Source organism: Cynocephalus volans, chromosome X (genome assembly GCF_027409185.1).
Source record: "Cynocephalus volans isolate mCynVol1 chromosome X, mCynVol1.pri, whole genome shotgun sequence".
Lineage (NCBI taxonomy): Eukaryota > Metazoa > Chordata > Mammalia > Dermoptera > Cynocephalidae > Cynocephalus > Cynocephalus volans.
In genome coordinates, this window is record NC_084478.1 from 131,018,694 (window position 1) to 131,043,370 (window position 24,677).

The 24,677-nt window shown below is 36.1% G+C and overlaps 1 protein-coding gene across 1 annotated transcript in view; it reads left to right on the forward strand.

The window, feature by feature from the left end:
* Positions 1–24,677, forward strand: part of DOCK11 (dedicator of cytokinesis 11) — a 169,029-nt gene that overhangs the window by 93,448 nt on the left and 50,904 nt on the right. Inside the window, exons 25-35 of the mRNA XM_063084253.1 lie at positions 1,455–1,524; positions 1,606–1,731; positions 2,658–2,729; positions 3,773–3,919; positions 6,862–6,945; positions 7,770–7,881; positions 10,086–10,264; positions 15,107–15,223; positions 16,882–16,957; positions 17,541–17,650; positions 19,567–19,678. Coding sequence (XP_062940323.1) covers positions 1,455–1,524; positions 1,606–1,731; positions 2,658–2,729; positions 3,773–3,919; positions 6,862–6,945; positions 7,770–7,881; positions 10,086–10,264; positions 15,107–15,223; positions 16,882–16,957; positions 17,541–17,650; positions 19,567–19,678 — 1,205 coding nt within the window. The remainder of the gene's footprint in view (positions 1–1,454; positions 1,525–1,605; positions 1,732–2,657; positions 2,730–3,772; positions 3,920–6,861; positions 6,946–7,769; positions 7,882–10,085; positions 10,265–15,106; positions 15,224–16,881; positions 16,958–17,540; positions 17,651–19,566; positions 19,679–24,677) is intronic.

Below are 24,677 nucleotides of genomic sequence, written 5' to 3' on the forward strand. Positions count from 1 at the left end.
AGACTTTTTTTGTGGCCTAACATATGGTCTATCCTGGAGAATATTCTGTGCTCTTGAGAAGTGTGTATATTCTGTCACTGTTGGATGGAATGTTCTGTATATCTGTTAGGTCCATTTGGTCTAAGTGTAGTTCAAGTCCAATGTTTTCTTATTAATTTTCTGTCTGGTTGATCTATTCATTGTTCAAAGGGCTGTGAAGTCCCATACTATTACTGTATTGCTATCTATTTCTCCCTTCATGTCCATTAATATTTGCTTTATATGTTTAAAAAGGTAAATATGTAAGTTCCAATTGGATTTTCTCCAGTGATACAAATGTTCTGCATTTGTGCTGTCCAATATGGTAGCCACTAGCCACCTGTAGCTATTGAGCACTTGAAATGTGGCTAGTTCAGCTGAGGAGCTGAACTTTAATTGTATTTAATTTTAATTTTAATCAATTTAAATAGCCGCATGTGACTAGTGGCTTTCCTATTGGACAGAATGTTGCCCAAAGCCATCAATTTTTACATGAAAGAATAAGGGAGTATTATTTTTATATGAAAACAAATAAGTATATACTGTAGAATAGAATGCAAAATGCACATGAATTTTGAAATTAAAACAGGAAACTTCAAAAAAATTGTGAGCTCAGTGCTGGATGTTTCTGGCTTTGCTGCCTCTGCTGTTGCCACAACCTCTTCACCAGGCTCCAGCCTACACACACCTGCACACCATTTTGCTTGTCTGTGATGTTGGGGGTAGTAGTCCAGTCAAAAATGTAAGAAGCATTACTGTGGTCCAGTGCTTCTCAAAATGTGGTTCCCAGACCAGCAGCATCAGTATTACCTGGGAGCTTATTAAAAAATGCTAATTATTGAACTTTATTCCAGACCTACAAAATCAGAAACTCTGGGAAAGGGGCCAGGGAATTGATTGACAAGCCCTCCAGGTGATTCTGATGCATGCTGAAATTTGAGAACTGCTAGTCTCTTAACTTTAAAACTTTCTATGAATTTTATATTTACCTCCAATTTTAGTTCATATTATTATACCTGCCCTGCCTCTTCTTTCCCTTTTCTCCTATATGTTGACATGCTTTTCATTTTATCTTTCTATTCTTTTTCTTTTATTCTCACTAGAGGAGATTTCAGTATTTATCTCACTTGAGGTCTTTTACTGTATAGTAGCCATGACCGTACTTCAAACACATACAGAGATTTTCAAAGGAGATGAAACATCTGGGTTGCCAAAATAAAGTATCCCTTTTTTTTGACCAGGAAATGTATTTTATAAGGCCCTGAGCATGTTAGATGCTGAAATCTCTGTTAGACCTGAACTAGCATGACATCTTATGTAATCATCTTACCTTTAACTGTTCATGCAGTGTGAGGTATTTGTTGGGTTACACATGATTATCTTATTTAACGATCAAGCTATGCATGATGTGCTGACTTTTGTGAATGTCGTTTCAGGGTTCTCTTACATATTGTATCAAAGTGCCATGAAGAAGGCTTGGATAGTTATTTAAGATCCTTCATAAAGGTATGTGGAATAAGCTTTCTTTCTGAGAGATTTGTTTTAATGCTACAATTTTGTCTTATGGTACATTTTCTTTGCTTGTAGTATAGCTTCCGACCTGAAAAACCGAGCCCTCCGCAGGCCCAGCTGATACATGAAACTCTGGCTACTACAATGATAGCAATATTGAAACAGTCTGCAGATTTTTTAGCAATAAACAAACTTCTAAAGGTAAGGACAACAGGATACAACCAGGAACAAAAGCAGCCACAGATACACTTATTGATACCCTCCCATTTCAGTTTTAGTCTTTTATCGTTTTCTCCTGTGACGCTTCCTCTCCCCACCACTTTGCCCATGCATCCTTTTCCTGAAGTTCTCCACAGAACCTGCTTCACCCTCCCTACTCACCCCTGCCCTCAATCAAATGTGTAACAGAAAAAATTCTGGATCAGATAAACCTGGGTTAGAATTTCATATCCACCACAGAATAGTTCTGTGATTGGGGCCAGTTATTTAGCATCTCTGATCCTCTAATTTCTCATGTCTAAAATATAAGTAAAGCATTTAACACAGTTTCTGAAACATATGCACTCAATAAGTGGTAGCTCTTATTATCACCATTATTTCTATTATCTTTTTTATTAATGGTAGAATTTCAGGTATATTAGGATATATTTGTTTGAGGGCCTCTCTATACCCTTCAAATTATATGATGGAGGCAAACACCCAAGCTACTTAGGCTGCACCAGTGTCATTCCAAGGGGCAAGGTTGGGGCCCTTGCTGAGTGTAGGCAGGAATAAGATTCATTGCCTACAGAGAATTTAAAAGCAATAACAAAACAAACTAAAGGTTGGTTTGTTCTTATCACTATGTGTGAGCAATTCAAAACAATATCCATGATAAAATAACCCTCCCCACTGGGGCCTACATCCCATCCTACCTTTGTACATCACCAGTCAGCCCTGAAGTACAATAGAACCTTTTTGCTAAAACAATTTGAAGGTATTCCGTGGGACTTTGATAGTGAACTGGGATCACTGGAAAATGTTAGTCAAGTTCAAAGACAAGATCCATATTGATTTGTTGAACTTCACTAAGCTTCAAATATTTAGATAACTATTAAAGATTTTATTTATTTACTTATTTATTTTAGTACTCATGGTTTTTCTTTGAAATAATTGCAAAGTCAATGGCCACATACTTGTTGGAAGAGAATAAAATTAAGGTAAGAAGGCTCAAGAATAATATTTTTTTAAGTTTTATTTTATTTTTAATTGACAAATAATAATTGTATGTGCTTATAAGAATAATATTTAACACAGATAAAGAAAGCTAATCTGTTCATAGCCATGGCATGCATGCAAATCCCCTTTTATATTTAAGGGCTCTTAGCCCTTAGCTTTTTCAATGTTGCTTGCAAAAACAGTGGATGTATGGCATAAATCTGAGGCCTCACACTTCTTACTCTAATCTGCAGAGACTCTTTCACATAGATTCTTTCCTGTAATTATTTGCCATGTAAAACTCGTTACCTTTGAAGCTTTGCCTTTGTCTTGTGGTTTAAAAATGTCTATGTTGAAAAGATTCATTTGGAAGAAGAGCAAGTACCAAATTAGACATAACCTTTCTCTTAGAAAGGCTTAAGGCATGTGCAAAGTTAAAAACACTTTAGGTAACAGATGTGTTCCTGGAATGTGGTGTATACATTTAATTGTATTTTTTAATTTTTTTTTTTTTTTAATTTTATTTTGTCGATATACATTGTGGCTGATTATTGCGTATTTTTTAATTGTTTTAAAGATACAAAGGTAATTGTTTAATGGTGCAAAGAAATCTTCTTAGTAATAGGAATTGTAAAGCTAAGACTTGTGAAGTAAAAAATATTCAGCTTTTATTTATGATTTTTATCAGAATTTTCATAGAATGGGTTTACTGAAATTGAGATGCATGTATATTTTGTGTGCCAGGAAAAAAAGTGGAATGAAAAACTGGGATGTTCTACATCTCAGGAATATGATTTTCTAAAGTTTGGTTGGAATGACCTATTCTTGCTGATAATTTCAGTTATATTATTAGAGGTCCGGATAGTTCCTGTAATGATCTAGAGTAAAGTATACATTGGAGTAGTGATGTTATTTTTAAGTTGGGAGAAAAATTATGCTTCAGTTTAAAAACATATTTATATATAAAATGTGTTTGAAAGTAAAAATGGCCATTGATTTAGACCTTTTGGAACTCTGACTTTTTTCTATGCCAATTTAATTTAAGCTTCCCAGAGGCCAGAGATTTCCTGAGGCATATCATCATGTCTTACATTCACTGCTTCTTGCAATAATTCCACATGTGACTATTCGCTATGGAGAGATTCCTGATGAGTCCAGAAATGTGAATTATAGTTTGGCTAGCTTCCTGAAGGTGAGTTAAAGGCAGCTGGAACATGGTAAGGAATTCTTTTTCACTGATATGGTCTTGAAAGCCAAAAGAAAAAAAATTACCCCCTTTTGGAGACTCCACTAGGTCTTTATAAAGCTGTTGAAGTAACCCTTTTGACTGAATTGATAGATGAATTCAGCCAAGTTTGGCTCCCCCTTCCAACTGAAGTGGCTAATTAATTAAATCAGAGGTCTCACACAGGTGGCTTAGCCAGAAGACGGGTTTTGCTTGTTTCTGAATGCTTTTAGATGGGGCATATACTTTCTAGCTTGCCACTGCCCCCACCACTCCTTATTGTACCCCTGACCTTCTTTAGGTGTTTAAATCACTTCTCTGACCCCTGTTGGCTTTTGGGTTTGCAACTTTTGAACTAAAGCAACCTTTTTGGTGATGTAACCACAGTCTGCACATTACTAATACATGTAAATAAAAATTGTTAGCTTGGGTCAGTGAGGTTATTTTGTTTGGGAGATACCAGAAATCCCTATATTTCTGAAAGCATGCATTTATCATTGTTATGTTTTGTTATTGCCAGTATTTAAGGGGGCTGTGCTGGAATGCAGCTGTTCTATAAAGTGGGTGACAGCAATGTTTGATTTGTTGCAGAGGATGGGCATGGGTTTGTGATGCCCTTAGTTTTACTTGTTGCTTTTCACTCCTTCTCTCTTTGCAGCTCTTCTCTTATCAGCCTTATATTAAGAACCTCATGGTCAATATCCATACAAGCAGTTTTAGTGTTTAACTTACGCTTGGTTTTTTTATTAAAAATTCACAACTAGGTTTCAGATCTCCAGAGTATTATTTTCTGACGTAAGACTTTTCCTTGCCAGAATTGAAATAAAAATTTTAACACTTACATAAACCTTTTTGTGTGTTAAAAAGCAGACATCCACATATCTTTTAAAAGTAAACTAAGGATGAGACTATCTGAAATATAAAATCTTAGTTTTTTCCGTGGAGTTTAAACTTGAAGTTTACTATGTCAGGGGAACAGAACATTGTTGGTTTAATAGCAGTATTTACTTAATTCAAGGCAACAAACATTTGCTTATCTTCTATGGACGGATTCACAGATGCGAGAGACCATCTCTGTAATCACATTTAAATACATAACTGTAATACTGAATATACAAACAAAATACTATAGGAAAACAAGGAAGGGGGGGATTATGACCAGGCAGTATGAACAGAGACCAGAAACATAGTTCAGAGTTCCCCAGACAACAGCAGAGGGTGTTGCAGGTAGAGGGTCCTTGAGCAAAGATGAGATATGCATGTTCAAGAATTGTTTAGGGATAAGTGAGAAAGTCATTCTGCAGCAAGTTTAGGATGTGCAGAGAAGGAGCTGGAAAGGTCATCTGGTGCTGGATGATGGAAAGCCGTGAATGTCAGGTTAAGGAATTTGGATTTTGATTCATATGCAATGGAAAAACACCAAAGATTTTTGAGGATAATTTTATTGCTGGTATTATGGATAAAGTGAGGAAAAGATCAGAGTCAGGGCAGCCAATTAGAACACCAACTGTCGGCCTGGCACAGTCCACTTATCTTTTAGGCTCAGCCCTTCTCTAACCTTCCCCTGCAGTGTCGATCACTCCTTCTGTTGTTCACCCATCCCTCACATACTTCTATAACACTTCTTACTGTGCCGTATTTTCATTATTTGTTTATTTGTCTTTCCCATTAGACAAGAGTAAGAACCATGTCTTATTTAGCTTTAATATTTCTCTAGAATGTAATACATTGTTGCAAACACGGTAGATCCAAATGTTTATTGAATGTAGCCTAGGTCAGTAATCCAAGTGAGGGGTATTGAGGGTTTGGCCCTGGGCAGCAACAGAGGAAGTGGAAAAGAGAGAGTGAGACGTGAGACGCACACAGCTGGTTATCAAATATTGGGTTCTTTGTAGTTCACAGGAATATTCTAAGCACTATGGGGAACACAAAGAAAAAGAAATCGTTTTTGTTATCCTATCTAGTTGAGAACACAGGAAAAAAGTAAGGACAATACAAGCTAGTATAGAATAAAGTGTTTAAAGGGACCCATGGACCAAGGTGGTTGAGGAAGATGGGACTTCATGAGGACCTCGAAGAATGGGCAGGATTTAGTAGAAATAGTGATGGGATTGCTAGGCCTTCTGGCTCGAGCAAAGACCCAAAGTGGGAATACACAGTACATCTTGAGGGGTTAATGGATTGATGAGCTCTATTGGGAAACTAAGCTGGAAAAGTAAGTTGGGACAAGATTGTGAGTGTTCTTGTATGCCAAGCTAAGAAATTTGAAGTTATATTAGAGGCCATAGGGAACTATTAAAAACTTTTGGGCCGGAAGGTGAGATGTTTAGGGCTAACAGTTACATGCATGCAGAGTTGAGAGGCATGAAGACTGGTTAGGAGGATAACTGCAGTTTTTCGGTTGCAAGGTAATGAGAGCCTTCACTAGGAGAGTGACAGCAGGCAAATATGAACAACTCTCAGGGCTGTCACAGATTAAGAATGTTCTAATAGGCCAAGACTTCACAGGACACAAAGAAAATCTTCCCTTTGGGTCTGAATTGTTGACATAGGCAAGCGCCACTTTTAGAAGCTAACTGACCACACTACACATCCCTGTGGACTTTGAGAGTTGACCGAAATGAGGCAGTGTAGCTGAATGCATTACAGATCCGCGTGTGTATATGTGTATATGTATGTATGTAGATTATGTATTTGTGCATGTGTACACCTGAGTCTCAATTCCAACGATAAGTTGCTTGCCCTTTGTCTTTTTCTTTAAGGTTACCTGAAGCTCTGGAAGCTATTATTCTATTATCTATAAAAATTAAAATATCATCCCCTGAAGAAATTGTGAAATGTTAGAGACTTATACTTGACAGACTTTTACAATTATGTAACTAACCATTATTTTGTTTCGGTTTCTCCAGCGCTGCTTGACGCTAATGGATAGAGGATTTGTCTTCAATTTGATAAATGATTATATATCTGGATTCAGCCCCAAAGATCCTAAGGTGAGTTATAAGGACTTAATTGTAGCGGATTTCAGACATTAGAGCGTGAGACCAAGGGTAACATGTATTCTTTTCTGGAGGATTTGGAACTGCTGTTTTCATTTAGGTACTTTAAGTATAGCTGTACCTCAAAGCAGGGAATATGGGACTGTGTTTTGGGAGTCCCCAAGACCATCCACATGTTCAGTGGTTCACTAGAAGGACTTCACAGGACTCAACACGTAGTCATACTGATGGCTGTGATTCGTTAGTGTGATAGGGTGCAGATACTCAGCTGTGTCAGTAAGAGAAAAAGACATCACGTGGAGTCTGTGGCAGTGTACAGCTGGCTTCCTGAGTGCTCTCTCTCCTGAGAAAGGTCACAGAGAGCACGCCCTCCCCACAGCAGTGGAAATGCAGCTACACGTGTGCATTTGAGACTCAGAGTTTAGGGTTTTAATGAAGGCTGATCATGTATTGGAGGCTGGTCAAAATTCCAGACTCTCAGAAAAGAAAGCAAAGCAGGTGTTGACCATAAATCACATTGTTTGTACAAATGATCTAAGTAGGCTGGCACAGAAGACTCAACCTTATCATGTAGGGAACATTTCGAAATCCAATTACCCAGATGCCAGCCAACAATCAACACTGCATGCAAGCCTTTCTAAGGATAACAGTCTCGGGCCTGCTGTGTTAACTCTTTCCTGCACTGGTTGGTTGCATCTCAAGGTATGCTTAGAATAATACTGAACACATCTGTTATGAAAATGAATGCTCTGTATTAAATTATTAAAATAGTAAATGCCTTCCACATATGAATTAATGAATAATTTCTTTCCATTTAGGTTCTGGCTGAATATAAGTTTGAATTTCTGCAAACGATTTGCAACCATGAACATTACATTCCTCTGAACTTGCCAATGGCATTTGCAAAACCTAAACTGCAACGAGTTCAAGGTACATATTTGCATTTTCCATCATTTGGATTTTTTTTTTCCTTTTTTTTTGCTAGCGCTAGTGTAGTTTAATGTTTTGTAGTTAAACCAGTCAACTTGAAGGTAACTTCAGAATTGTTGCTATCTGAAGATATGTCCATTAATGGTATTCTGCAATTCCTTCATAGTATCATTGGTATTCAGAATTCAGTGTATGAAGAAATCGGGTGTGTTGCATAGATTGCTGCTTAAACACCGATGTCAGATACTAGTAAAATTGCTCTCTGTAGTACTGTTTGGAATCTTATATGAGACTAAATTAAGCAAAAACCATATAAATGTCTTTCTACTAAAAGCATCAAAAAAGAAATATAAAGGCAGAGTAAAATAGTAACATGTATGTACTAAATTTATGAAATGCCTTCAGTTATCTCCATTGCTAGTTTTATTGAATGCTTTGTTGTGTAGCACTATTCTTATGTTACTATGTTTTTTATTTGTCCCTTTTCTTTTCATATATTAATTAGATTTTTTTTCATTTGCGGTGGACCGTTTGACTTCAGTAGGTAGGTTTAACTCGGTTCACTCTACAGTAGTTTGCTGTTTTTAAACACGATTGATTTGATGAATGGCTAAGAGGGATGGGGGCTTTGTTTGCTTTTCAAATCCTCCCTAGCCAAATGAGGCTTTAGTTAATGTACCAAAAAATCTAGGAGGTGGTGCATTTGTTTACTTTTAAAATAAACTTGAGTGTTGCTAGAGGAATCAACTTTAAAATGTCCACCCCCAGAAAACAAGCTCCTGCTGCAAGCTAGCATGGGGGCCAGGGCTGGGGGCTGAGGGTATCTGTTCTCTAAGTGCGTGTCACCTTTCCCGGGCTTGCCTCTTTCTCTCTGTTTAATGACTACTTGGCCATAGTTTTGAAGGTGTGGATGAAACCACCTGATTGGATTTAGTCAAATCACAGAAGTAAGAAATTCATTACCGTTTGCAAAATCTACCCAGATAAGGCCGCCTTCGTTAGTCAGTACTGACCCTTGTTCACAGAAAGTGATTGGGATTCACAAAAGAGCATGACCAATGCAGGAAGAAAATCATCTGCCTTGGTCTCTAGTGAAGTATCTGCCGAGCAGTGGTGGTTTTAGTGATGGAATTATAGCCAGTGAAAGTGGAGAAAAAATATTTAAAAACCGTAAGACTCCTCTTCAACCAGCCCCTTATTAGATTCTGTGCATGTATAGCTCACATGCTTCCCCCGGTATTTATTGATAGCTATGAGGAAGCCAGAGAAAAGAATGGGTAGGAATTAGGATTCAATTGGACTACTCGCAGCATTTATTAAGTCCCAATTGAATACATAGCATTATATTAAGTGCTGAAGAAGCCAAAAAAGAAATAGAAAACATGTCTTTCAGTGTTATGGCCTAACTAAATTAAACGGTAGGAGGGAGGGAATAAAGATAGTAGAAATCTACTATAGAAATTACTAAATTTAATCAGAATCTCCTCTGAGTAGTTATAAGGGAATTCCCAACCAGGACATTAACATCTGGGGTGTAAAATAGATGAAGGATCTAAAAGAGAGTGAAAGACATAGTTTGAAGTAGCGATTTTATAAAATAAAAGATTTGTATTTGCGTGATGATGAATTAAAGTGAGATGAGGTTGTTTTTCTTATTGTTTTTGTATCCCATGTATATATTTGGGCCAATATGTAATGTTTACTAAAATAGCCAATACATAATATTTTTAGAATAATTTAGTTGTCTAGTTTCACTTCCTTTTCCCACTTTACGAGTATAAATGGATAAGTAAATCAAGCATTGATACATAGAATTATTCAAATGTATAATTGTAATGAAATCTCTTCAGCTATAAAGACATTGCCAAATATAGAATTATTTTATTCTAGGTTCCATCCTAAGATTTCTAAGAGTTTGAAAAAATCTGGGGAAAAAAAGAACCTAGGAAATTTTCTGCTGACTGAAATTATCATTAAAGCTATCATCTAGCCCTAATTATGTGTGCTTCTGTCTTATAAAATTTTGCATGCTTGTTTTTTATTAAAAGAATTGCTCAGATTCATTAATAATGACAATTATAGTTCCTGCTAGCATCATCACATATTATTATATATTATTATTAAATAATAAATATAGTATTTTAATTGTATAGCAATTTTTTGAACATTTTTATAAATGGGTTTTAAATTTCATTGTACTGCAGATTCAAATCTTGAATACAGTTTATCAGATGAGTATTGCAAGCATCACTTCTTGGTTGGTCTACTTCTGAGGGAAATCTCCATAGCTCTTCAAGACAATTATGAGATCAGATATACAGCTATCTCTGTCATAAAGAATCTTTTGATAAAACATGCATTTGACACTAGATACCAGCACAAGGTAAGGAAGTCATCAGTATCACACTAGTAAATTTCTACTAAGGTTTTTCATTCAAGATGAAGTTTGCAGTAAGGAGCATAATATGAGCATTGATAAAAATTATTTTTACAAATAAGATTTGTTTCCATTTCAGATCATTAGGTTTTAAAAAATACTGTTCAGTTAACTGTTGAAAAACACTGGTTTCTCAAATTATATTTAAAGAACAGCGTGCCTGCTTTGTGATTTATTAAATAAACTAATTACAAATTTTAAAAAATCATATAGGGTTGCAGCCATGCATATTCTGTCAAATATGAATATCTTTAATATATATCCTTATATATGTATATCCCAAATAAATGTGATATATTAATTATTAAGTGATTAATAATAAGACATGTTTACTATATCATAAACGAAGGTACTTCAAAAAGTTCATGGAAAAATAGATTTGAAAGATAATATGAATATTTCCATGAACTTTTTTGTACCCACATATAAAATGTGTAATATAAAGGGTTTTTTTCTTACTGAAAAAAACGTTGATGTGATGCTGTTACTATCAACAGCTGTGGGTGTGACTGTAAGTCTTACATACGTTACACATTGTCTATGTGTGAAGGCTACAGCCAAAGTTACTATTCACTGCATCTTTAACATATACATATTCAAATCTTATTAAATCCTATAGGCTTGAAAAAGTAGACTGCAAAGTGTATGGATTTGGAGTAACCTAACTTACTTCCCTGGAATCAAATGGCTCAAGGAAACATCATATAATTTCATAATTAATAATTTGCCCCTTTATTTTAAAATTCAAACATAAATAAAATTATGAAGTAATTTATTATTGTAATCGTTTTGGAAAGCTGAGTTGGAGGTAGATTTTATTTTTTCTACAGTATTCCCATTTGTCCTTTATAAACAGAAAATGCCTGACAGTGACATCCACTTATATTTCTTTAATTACAAAGAACTTTTTTAACTTACAAATCTTGTTAGTTTTCTTCATGTGATTCTACCCTATAGTAGATTTAAACTTATAGCTTTAAGATGTAATGCATTGCTTACTACAGTTTGTGTTGTTTTTGTCACATATAATAACATACCCCCATGCCATTTTCTTTTTTGTGATTGTTGATATTGACTTAACACAAGTTAACCAATATAATATATATATATCTAAATTTAAAAGATATCTTAAAAATCATCCAGTTCAACCAAGCTTGGTCAAGCCTTTAAAAATGCCAGGTATCACTGGGTTCTAGTTAACTGCTGCTTATGCCTACTAGTGGGGAAAAGGATCTTATGCAATGTGGAAGAAAACGTCTTTAGCTGTGATCTTAAATGATTCACAGGAAAAGTGCAAAATGAACCTCTCTCTGAAACAGGAAGTTGTATTTTTAGATTTTTTAAAAATTTTAACTTACACATTATAATTGTACATACTTATAGGGCGCGGTATGATATTTTGATATATATATGTTTTATAATAACTGGGTTAGGGTAGTTAATGTATCGATCACCTCATGCATTTATCATTTTATTGTGATGAAAGCATGGAAGTTGTATTTTTCTCCATTGCCTCTTCAAACGAAAGTAAAGGAAAATGGGATTTCACCAGTGTCTTACCTAGAGGTAGAATTTAAGCATTTTACATCACAAATTTGGACATTTTTTACTTCCTTTTAAATTCTAAGAGACTCAGTATGCACACACACACACACACACACACAGCTGTGTTATCTGTAAATAAGTTAGATGCTATGCCTATTTGAGTGTTTGAGGTTTTATTTATTTTTTTAATTGACACTTTAGACTATGGGAAAGATTGAAATGCTAAGCTTCATAACCCTTTCAATGACTTCTAAAGCCCTTTCCTCTTTGTTCAAAAGCTTCAGACAGGCATTAAATGAATATAGGGTTCTCTCTAGAAGACCTTCATTTGCTTCATGGGCCTGGTTAACCAAAGCCTCAATTCTAATATATTGGACGAAGATATAAAATGTCCTTTCTCTGTTTGGTACAAAGAGTTCACAGGTGGCCTGGGTAAGAGGTCATTTGTCAAAGATATTCAAAAAATAAAAGATGTTCCCTATTAATGATGATGCCAAGGTGAAGGCTGGGAGGGAGGTTTAAGTCCCCATAGTTTCCATCACTTCCCCCAGAGTGGCTCCAAATAGTCAATTAAGAAAAAAGAACACTTCCTATGGAAAGCCTGCCTTGAGACTAGACCCCATAGGCACCCCACCCCTTCCAACCACATTGCCTCTCCTAAGCCCCTCCTCTGATGAAATTCTGGAGACATCATTGGTCCTTGTTATGTATTACTCATAACCTGCTCGGAGAGATCTCTTAACTTGTTATAATTACATCAGCCATCTTTCCTATTCAGAACAAGAATGTGCAGTGTCTAACATTTGTTCTGGGGTCTGTATAGTTCCAGTACCCAGTACAAGTGATGTTGACACCTAAGAGAGTGCAATTTCTACTTCAAATTGGGCTAATAGAAATAAAAATAAATTAATTAATTAAATTAAAAAATAAAAAAAACAAATTGGGCTGTGGGGCAAATCTTTTCTATTTTAAAGAAAGTAATCCACATACATGGTAAAAAACAAAAATTAAAATGGCTATCATTCCTTACCTCCATCTCCCAATTCATGTCTCCAGAGGCAACTACTGTTACCAGTTTATTTAAACTTCTGATTTATGCATGCACAAGGCTGTATGATATATATGTACACACACAAATATATAATATATATAATAGAAACCATCATACATTTTTCTTTTTTCACTTAACAATACATCCTGAAGTTTAGATCTACTACATTTTTAAAAAATAGCTGCATAGGGCCGAGCCCGTGGCGCACTCAGGAGAGTGCGGCGCTGGGAGTGCGGCGACACTCCTGCCGCGGGTTCGGATCCTATATAGGACTGGCCGGTGCACTCACTGGCTGAGTGCCGGTCACGAAAAAGACAAAAAAAAAAAAAAAATAGCTGCATAATATTCCATCATATGGATATACTTTATTTTATTTAACCAGTCTTTTATTAATAGATTGTTAGCTTGTTTTTATCTTTTATGCAGGCAAAACTTTTAACATATTTTGCAATGATTATATTTTTGTGTGTGTTTTTGCTTAGCTGAGAGAGTTGTAGTATCTCCTACCTTAGAGATCACTCACTATCAGAACTAAAATGGACTCCTATCTAGAAGCCATAATATTAATAATAGCAGCTAAAATTTGTTGAGGACTTGCTATATGCCAGACACTGTATTAAGTACCTCCCATGAATTCATATTATTATTATTATTATCCCCTTTTTACCGAAGAGAAAACTGTGGTTAAGTAACTGGATCAAAATCAGGTAGCTATTATTAAGAGAGCTGGGATTTATGTGTGTCTAATTCCAAAATTTGTGCTCTTAACCACTAGCTATACTGCCTCCCAAATCTCAAGTGGGACATTGAAAAATTGGAGAACCGCCCCAAAAAAAGGGGGGGAGTAATCATGATGGTGAAAAATCTTGAAACCAAAGCCATGGAATAAAGGAAAGTAATGAGGGCTAGTTAGTCTTGTTAAGAATAAGTTAATACAATTCATGGTAATTGTCTCCAAATACTTAAAGGGTTACCATGTAAAAATGGAAGTAGACTTACTCTTTCCAGCTCTAAACGGCAGAGCTTTACCTCGGAGATAGAACTTACAAGGAGTATATTTCAGCTAAAGGACCTTTCTACTAGAACCCACAAAAGGGCTGGGGTTTTTAAGAAGAATTTTACAAAACTAACCATTTGTCAGGGATGCATGGAAGAACCATTCCTGCCTTGGGCAGGAAATTGGACTAGGGTAGTGGTTCTCAAACCTATATGCACATCAGCATCATCTGGGGCAGCCCAGACCTACTGAATCAGAATCTTCTGGTGATAGGTGCTATTATTGATGGGGTGCTATGTTAGAAGGAAGTCTATTAAGAAGAGTTCCTGAATTTCACAAGTGCAGATGGTCAATTAAAATGTGAAAAATTGCTCAACCTCAAGAACAAATGCAAACTAAAACAACAGTGGGATGCTATTAATCTTCTGTATTCCATAGGTTGACCATTTTACTCTAGAGTCCTTATCTAAGTTTCCAGACAGATCTCACAAAGTCCTGAAATATGGAGGCCATCTCTTGCCATCATAACCACTATTTTCTCTGATTTGAGTATATGTACATATCTAGTAAAGAATGTGTATAGCTGAAGAAAGCCATAAATAAATTTGTATGAGCTTCCACATTAATTAACAGTACAAATGGCCATCTGTGCTTACATATTTACAAATATATCAATCTCCCAAGTCTTATAATTGACTTAGTGGGCCATTATTATAATTGCAGCTTTAATCAAAGCAAAAAATGAATGAATACAATAATTCAGTTTTTCACTTCTTCCATTAATTCATTCATTCAGCTAAAGTGTATTGACCATGTTGTATGTGCTCAGGCACTGGGGATGAACAAGGCAGACATGGTCTCTGTTCTCATAAACCTCAACCCTCACTGGAGCTAAAGAACAGGAATAATATTATCTGCTTTATAAGTCAACTGCTATTAAAAAAAAAAATCCGTTTACTTTATGTAGTTATCTTTGAGGGATATGCTTTGATTCTATTGTGTATAAATCCATATGCCAAGAAAGTTCTGTGGTAATTAGTTTTGAGACTATATGCATAAATAGACTCATACTTCACTAATGTGTTGTGGATATTAGCCTGCTTTTAGTCTTTAAACTGATATATGGAGCCAACTCTGTTTATTTGCAATACGTACATATTATATACCTATTAAACTTTTGATAATTATTTTTCAGAACCAACAAGCCAAAATAGCACAATTATACCTCCCATTTGTTGGACTGCTTTTGGAAAATATACAGCGATTAGCAGGTCGAGATACCTTATATTCTTGTGCAGCCATGCCTAATTCTGTAAGTAGCCATACGTTCCTGTTTGAGTTTTATCCTGTTTTATTGAATGCTTTTGGAATTGGGGTCATATGCTGTATGGTCTCAATCTTAAGAGTTCACTTTTTACTCCATTTTTACATGTATACTGTTTTTTTTAGAGCAGTGCCTGTCAAACTTGAATGTGCATATGAACCACCTGGGGAATTTGTTAAAGCACAGATTCAAATTCAGTAGGCCTGGGGCAGGGCTTAAGAGTCGGCATTTCTAACAGGCTTTTGGCTGCTTCTGGTCCAAGGACTGCACTATTAATATCAAAGTCTAAGAGAACACCATGAATCTCTTGTACCCAGTGTTTCATTCTTAAAATTTGCTATTGTTATATGCCCTCATATATTTGTTCAGTTTGAAAACTGAAGAAGAGATTCTTCACTTCCAGAATGTTAGGTGCTAGGTATTGAACTGGATTCCTTTGTTTCTCCCCTCCCTTGGAAGTCTCCTTTCAGCACTTCTTGGAGAGTCCCTTTTAGCTTATCACAATTGGTATGTGCTTTATTTTTCTCCCCTTAAAATTTTAAGACTGGTGACAATTAGCTTTGTATCTCATGAATATTAATTAATTAATTAATTAATTAATTAATTAATTAATTGAATTTTAAAAAAGTTTTTAAATGTTGGAAGGAACTTTGAAAGTGATCAGGTTCCCATCTGGCAAAACAACCTTTTGCCATTGCCATAATTAAAGCATTCCTTCCCATAATTAGTCCTAAAAGGTTTTCTATCCACTGGTCCCAGTTTTGCCCTCCAGAGACACATAGGACACGTTTGTTTCAACTTCTACATGTACCCCTTCCACATGTGCCTTCTAAATTTTTCTCCAATCCAAATATCTCTACTTTGTGATCTGTCATTCCAAACCCTTTCCTTTCTTGGTCTCTCCTCTTCTGGATATGCTCCAGTTTAGCAATGACCCTGTTAAGATATAGTGTTAGAATTGTATACATTATAGTCTGCCCACTGGAACTATTAACTCCTGCTCCACTCCATTTTGTGTATGGCCCAAGATCACCTTTACACTTAGAATAGCCACATCATGTTATTGGGTGGCAGGTTAAACTGTGTCCTTTACAGCTTCCTCTGAAAATTCCCCCTATGAAATATCCCAGCCAATTTGTAAAGCCTGAGGAAGCTGCTTTTAAGCTTACATGATGGCTTGCTTGCCTATGGCTTCCGATCATGTCAACCAGAGGAATGTGGATGCAGCATCACCTACCTGGGTATCAGGCTGGTCTTTCTTCACAAACACAGTAGCTCATACTTGTGTTCAGTCCACGTACATTTGACAGTGATACACTTATTTGTTCTTTCAGTTCACCTAGAGCTTCTAGTCACATCCCTACTTCTAGCATTGCCCCTGGTTCCAAGGAAGAGAACTGACCATGTTTAGACTGCACCAGTTGCAGCCATCTAGAGTTATGTCACTTGGCCAGAGGTCATGGTTACAACAGTATGCCTGTAGCCACTTTTTAAGAGTCACCTAAATACTAACTACTGGTACCTGATTTAGACTTTCACAGTGAACTTTGTTTACAATCACGGTACAATCTTAATCTGTTAATCCAGATTTCTTATCCTCATGTACAAATTTGTTTAAATGACACAGGTATCACATTCTGTTACAGGCATCCAGGGAGGAGTTTCCATGTGGTTTTACTTCACCTACAAATAGAGGGAGTCTGAGCACTGACAAAGACACCGGTAATTAAGCCCTTTAAAGATTATACATTTCATGAGGGTTTAGAAATGTATCCTGTACATCTCTGTATTTTTGAAATACTTCATAATAAAAACTATACATAGCATGATCTTTACTGTAGTTTAATTAAAATCTGATTCACGCTGGCAGCCACATTTATTTGCCTAGTTTCCTTGTCCATGCTTGTTTAAAACATAGCTTGGTACACTGAGAAAATAGAAGATAATGAGAAAATCACTGGTCTCTAGTCCTCTTATCTGTCACCAGTTTTTGGCAAGACACTTCTCTTTTGTAGACCCAAATTTCCTTATCTGTAAAATAGTCTCTCAAATTATGTGGTTTTATTTTATGACTTCCAAGGAACTTCTTGTAGTTTCATACATAGTAAAGTGTTTTGAGAGGTAAAATAAATGCTTAATATTTCCTTGGTTTCTTATAGTGTTTTGACAAAATATATAAACTTCACATTTTAGATGAGCAAGATCTATTCCCTATATCTTTACTTAAATTAATCCAGTACTAATTTTTAAAAATATTTTTGACAGTTCCTCCTGTTGCTAACAAGGACTTGGCTTTTTTCCCCAGCTTACGGGTCTTTTCAAAATGGACATGGAATTAAGAGGGAAGATTCAAGAGGTTCCCTCATCCCAGAAGGAGCAACAGCATTTTCAGATCAGGGCAACACTGGTGAAAATGTAAGAACCAAAATATATAGGAAAACCCTAGGGATGTATTAGGCTAAAAAGTCTTTCTTTTTATATAGATATGAGGCTCTCTACCCTCTTGTAGTCCATCCTGAATCTGTAAAATGCATCCCATAATTCTTGCATATTTTAGCAGTTCCTTCCTATCCTGGCAGCTGCTACGTGGATATCTTAAACTATTTATAAGGAATAAGGCATTCATCTTCAAGAATTCTACCTCTGACTATCTCCTTTAACCCTAGAACGCTGTAACCTGTTCTAGAGAGGGAAGGTGTAAGTTTAAAATAGCTAATATGCCTTGTCGTTTAATACAAAGCACATCCTGGCAGGATTAATTAAGATTAATTAATTAATCTTTTGTAATAGAGTAATGACATTAACTTCGGAGGAAAAAATTTAGGTCCCCAAATTGATGATCTCAGCATCCCAGCATCACTTAATCAGAATATATCCTCCAGTTCTTCCATCAAACGTTTCAAGTCTAACATTAAAGTCTGAGATGCGTCTGCCTTGAGACAGAGACCTCATTTTAGACCAATAAAGTTTTGCCATGCTGCTGTGTAAAATCACAGAATCTTATAAAATTAAAGTTGGGAGGGTCCATAAAAATAATAAACTCCAACTCTCAATTTACAAATGAAAACTGGGATTGTGACTTAGAACCAGCTATGGCAGGGCCATATCCAAACCCAGATTTTCTAATTCCAGCATTTTTTCTCCTGTATCATGGCGCTCTTAGTGTACATCGGAATCACCTGGAGGGTTTAATAAAAGTAGATGGCTGAGCCTCACCCCAGAGTGAGATTGAGGAGGCCTGAAACAAGTCCTGCTACTGTATTTCTTTCTTTCCTTTTTTTTTTTTTTTTTTTGAGGGTGGGCAGCTGGCTGGTATAAGGATCCAAACCCTTTACCGGCCAGCCCTATTGTGTATTTCTAAGTTCCCAGGTGATGCGGATGCTGCTGGTTGGGAACCACCCTTTGAGAACCACTGGACTATACTTCCTTGAGCCTTTGAGTAAATAACAATTTATTCACAAAGGTTCCTATTTCATACCATTTAGAATTAACTAACGACAGACGCTGTCATAGGTAAGGCAAATAAAGGTCAGGGAGGTTAAATGACTTGCTAGTAGTCAGATAGCTAGTAAGCAATCAGAACCCAGGTCTATTTTGCTATAAGTGAAAGTTCTTTTCTTAGTAAATCCTACCTTAGTAAATGTGTATCTCCAATTTAGTGCAACTTAAAGTACTGGTTTTTAACAATGGTAAATTCTTTAGATTATTGTTACTCTATTCTTATAAATCCCCAAATAAGTCAGATCTTGTCATACTTAACTTACGATATTTTAACAAAAGTCATTAAATAATAGGAACATCACTACTTTGTAGCACCTCTAATTTTGAATTATTACTGGGTCCCCCTTAGTCTGATTATCTGATTGTAACATTATTAGCCCACTTTTTTAGACAGATATTTTGACCTCTGATTTGGAGGTTGGATTTTAATAAACTAGAGACTCAAATTAAAGAGCTTTAAAATGTTTCTTATGCTTTCATATACTTTAGTTAAATTCCTCCTCCGTGTAAAAGCTATTTTTCCTGAAATAGCCGGATATGATTATTTAAATATTTTCCTACTAAAACACAGGGCATATGAGAATGAAACATACATAATATTTACAGCTATATCTTTATGAAGACCCCAAAGTAATTTCCAGTGATTCTACTAGGTACAGTAGCAATAAAGTTTCAGCCCATTTACTTCCAGGCATGATATAAAATTTAGATTTATGTTTAGAATATTCCCAAACAGGACTAATGATTAAAAAAAATAGTTATTGAGTTAAAAGCTACGGAAAATTATGGTACTGATATTGTTTTATAAATGACCTGTCTTTATATTACAGACCCGACACAGTTCTACAAGAAGTAGTGTATCCCAGTATAACCGGCTGGATCAGTATGAAATCAGAAGCCTCTTGATGTGCTACCTGTATATAGTAAAAATGATTTCTGAAGGTGAGTTACCAGCATATTAACCATGGACTCTTCTAGATGTCCACCTTCACAGGTTCACAGGTTCACACAACACTATTTGACCATCATCTGTATGTAGAAGACATGCACATTAGAAACAGATCTTTGAAAACACTGACCTTAGGATGAACCTGAAAATAGGTTGTCAGTCCTACAGGTTTGATTCTTTGAAATAATTAAAAAATAATTTTACAAATTAATTTCTAAACGAGGCAGTAGTTTTAGAAGTGCTAAACATTTTTTTCATACAGCGCATATAATTCATTAAATGACCAATGTAACTGGAAGGAAATAATAATAACCAGAATTTATACTGAATACATTAGCTTTTATTTGACCCAGGATTTGGAAAATCAGAAACAAACAAAAAGACAGGAAGGGTTCTCTGCGGGTAGGGAGTGCCGTTGTCGTCCATCGTTGTCTTCGCTGTATCACTGGACGGTGTCATCTGGTGTCAGGTTCTTTACCAGGCTCTGTTCTTCTCCTTGGTGCAGTTCTGCTTTACACTATAAGATGGACTATGACTGAAAGATTTTCATGAACTACACATTCTCTGGAAGTAAAATCAAGTTATCTTACTCCCCAAAACCACATTTATTTACACAATCCCCACCCTTTTCTTCCTTTTCTTAATATTTCTGCTTAAAAAATGTATGTGGGAATAAAGAACATAAAAGCACCTGGGTTCTGAACATCATCATTATTATCTTTTACTTGTTTTCTATTTTTCTATTTTTTTTTTTTTTTTTAGTAAATATTACTTGTTTTAAATCTTTTTTGTAATAATACAGTATATAAAGACATAAAATAACTTGATAGGTAACCAGCTAGAAAAGCATAAAAACAAATCAATAACTAGACATGAATAATAAATTCTAAAGTACATTAATAAAATATAACTAGAATCTTTAAGCTCTAGGAATGTACAATTTAAAGTAAAAGTTAAAGGTTACATTGAAGCTATGTCATGTGTCTCCATGCTTTGGGAAAGAAAGAAATAAAGGGAAATAATCTTCAACATTGTGATGTTTCATTCCAGGAGATAATGCATCAGTTAACAACTACAGCTACAATTCAGTATTTTTGTCTTCCCACAAAATTAAAAGTGGGGGAATATGGAAAATGACTACTAATATTTATGGGGTTTCTTTATTAGGGCCACGAAAATGTTCTAAAACTGTGGTGATAGTTTCACAACTCTGTGAATATACTAAAAACTATTATATTGTGTACTATTTAAATGGGTAATTTTATGGTACATGAATTCTCTCAATAAATTTGTTTTTTTAAAAGGAGGCCCAAAACAATAACATTGTATAATGTTGAATATACTAATTATCCTGACTTCAGCATTATGTGTTACATACAGGTAATGTACATGTCTGAACCCCACAGACATGTACAGTCACTATGTTAAATAAATAAATAAACAAACAAATAAATAAATAAATAAATAATAAAACAATAACATTGTATAATGTTGAATATACTAATTATCCTGACTTCAGCATTATGTGTTACATACAGGTAATGTACATGTCTGAACCCCACAGACATGTACAGTCACTATGTTAAAATAAATAAATAAACAAACAAACAAACTAACTAACTAACTAACTAAATAAATAAATAAATAAATGCTAAAAAAAATTTTAAAAAATAATAAAAATGAGGCCCAAGAGATACATGGAAAAAACAAAACAAAACAAAACAGAACTAAAAAAAAAGTGGTGGAATAACCACAAGGCCCAAAGAAAGTAAGATGGGGAAGAAGTGAGATGGGGAAGAAGTAAGATGGGGGAGAGACAGAAGGAAAGGGGAGAGACAGAAGGAAGGGGGAGAAGAGAGACATTACGGACTAGTTCTCCTCCACTCCAGTACAGACACACACACACATACATACACACTCACTCCATTCTGTGCTAGCCAGTGACAAGTCTCTGGCTGATTTTTTTCATGTCATGGGTAAAACCATGACTTTCATTTCTTGAGAACTTGAAAGTCCTCCTCTTGTGAATGTTGATCTTGCTTGCTCAGTGGCAGTACTCTCTGCCAAAAATGTAGTCTTTGTTAATTAGGTTTTTCTTTTTTCTGCTTTTGCTTTTTGATTTTAAGAACTTTTTCAATAACTAGTATACAGTCTGTGTCACATCTCCTCATCTTTTGTATTAATAAAGTCATGCTGTATATCTGTAAAGTCATATTCATTTTTTTTTCTGAAAAATGTCTGCTTCTGGATCTTTCTCAACAGATGCATTCTAGTCATTTTGTCTTGTCCAGTATATATTCTATTGTGGTTACTCGATATGCATTTAAATATTGAGCTTTTACAAGTCCACAACCTGCAGGTCTTCTCTTAGTTTTCTATTTTATTCAGTCATAAGCAGTAGCAACTTTAATGTCAGTGAAAAGAGATGGTCTACCTCGACACTTTCATATGTATTCTGAAGAATGAATTTCCTTTTTATTTGCTGTATTTAATTAACTGACAACAACTCACTGTTTCAAAGTCTTAGAGTCATTTGCCAAACATTTTTCAGGCCTTATTGCTTTGTTTATTATATGCTAAGAAAAGGAATTATAGTCAGGAGTTATCATTTACACAGTCCAAATTGACAGGAAGACTGTCCTCATGAAAAAGAATAGTATTTTTTTTTTCTTATATGAGAGATGATGAAGGGAAGCTAATTCTTTTTTCTTGACTGTATCCTGGTTTTTCTCTTTATCGCACACCCCAAAAAGACGTTCTCAGTATCACCTTCAGGCTTTTCAGCATCATACCCTGTATATGTAGATTTATTGATAGATTCAATCTTCAAAATAGATCGTTCCTTGGGAAGTGTCTGTGTACTATCTGTCACTGCAAACTCAGTGCTGTAATCAAGAATATCTAATATTGGTTTTCTTTTTCCATTAGAGTTCAAAGTATACTCAACAGGAAATACTCTCAAAGGGGACTTTTCCTTTTTTTGTGTAAAAAGGGAAATTAAGTCTACATTATGATCAGGCATATTTTCCTCTGGAGTTTTAGATACTAACCAAGTTCGTGAGTTTTCTTCTGGGGAAACAGGGAGAAGGCTCCAAGAGTAGTTCGTCTGAGTTCCACATTTTTGTGTGGAGATCATTGTTTCATGTTTCCTTTTTTGTTGGCCAACCTTGTCTACAGAAGTGTGTGAGGCACTTTGAAATTCATACCCCTTTTGAGGATCAAGTGTAGATCTTAAAGGAAAATCTGCAAGTGACTTCTGGTTGGCACTACTTTCTGTGTTAGGCTTACTGTCATTACAGGAAGTTTTCTCAAAAGAGGTCTCTGGCATTTCAAAGAGCTCTGGACTGTAAGTTGGAACTGAAAATTCCAAACTTAGTTCCAGTTCCTTTTTACCTCTAGCTCCTATCTGTTCAGTACGTGGTTGCTGTTTTGATTTGATAGGCACATGCACCTGAGTTCCTTGTGTAGACTCCCTAACTGAAAAAACCGGCGTAGCACCTTGACCACAAGGAAGGAAGTCATCGTTACTATCAGAAAAAGAAGCACGAGACTGTTGCTGACTCAATTTTATTTGTGCAGAAAGCTTTTTATTTTCTTCTCTTAATTGATTCCTTTCTGCAATGACTTCAGCAATAAACATAAGATTTTTTTGTTGTATATCATAAAATTCTTTCTGTAGGCTATTCTTTCGTATTTCATTTACGTAACAGTTGTTACATGTTTTGGCCTGTAACTGACCTCCCCAGTTATGAATGGTGTCAGTGGCTCTCTGCTGTTCAGCCAATGCTTTAATTTTGGCTTTCCTACTTGTCGACCTCCCATGTGCCAATTGCTCTTTCCTCACCCCCGTTAATTCTGCCTCTAAACGCTGCAGCTCTTTATCATGGATCTCCTTTAGTTTTAGCCATGTCTTTTCAAAATCATCAGACAACATATCCCATCCACGTAACGGCATTTCATCTCTCTTTGTAGATTTCTTACCCCTTTTTCTGTGGTGTCCACTCATGTTTCTTGCCTGGATCGTGTCTCACTGACTTGGAAGCGGTTGGGGCAGCACAATGGCTCGACAGTGCCGCTGGCAAAATGGCGGAGGAGCTGCTGACTGGAATTGGGTCGCTGTGGAGATGATCCTTTCTGCCCCTTTCACAGACTTTGAAGCCGCCTTAGGGCACAGGAGGGGGTGCTCGGGGATGGGCAGAAGGCCCTAGATTTTTAATGGGAAGGAAGTACTAGATTTTTGGTGGAAAAAGCCTGTTCTTAGGAGAGGGAGGCCAGTGCCGTTTGTCAGTTGACGCGGCAACGTGCCCTTTGTCAGTTGACGCGGCAACGTGCCCTTTGACAGTTGACGCGGCAACGTGCCCTTTGACAGTTGACGCAGCAACGTGCCCTTTGACCGGAGGCCAGAAACTTCCAGGGGAGACCTGGCTTCCTGGAACAGAAAAGCTCATAAAAGCCGAGGGGGAGACCGGAAGTCGCCACTAGCTTAATTTGTAAAACAAAGTTAAATTTGACATTATTTTAACATGTTTATTTTTGGTGATCAATATTTTGTAATCATTGAAACATTAGTATCCATGGTCTTGTAAAACAATTAGAAATAGCTAAGTCGGAACTCCTGCTCTCCCCACCATAAAGCCAGCATTGTCTCGTCTTCCATCCCTATCTTCGGGAGGCTCTAGATTGGTTGTAAATCCAATCGTGTGCCTGCTTTTGTGACACCTACAAGATTTTTACATTTAGACGGGGGCCTTTTAACAGTATTAACTATATCACAGGAGGATAAAATAGGAATGGAAGGTTAAGTGGCAGCAAAATTGTATTCTTCTTTTCTTTCTCTTTTATTTCCAACCAGTAAGGGGATCGCAACCCTTGGCTCCATGTTGTCCGCACCACGCTCAGCCAATTGAGCGCACCGGCCATCTCTATATAGGATCCGAACCTGCGGCATCGGCGCTAATAGTGCCGCACTCTCCCGAGTGAGCCATGGGGCCA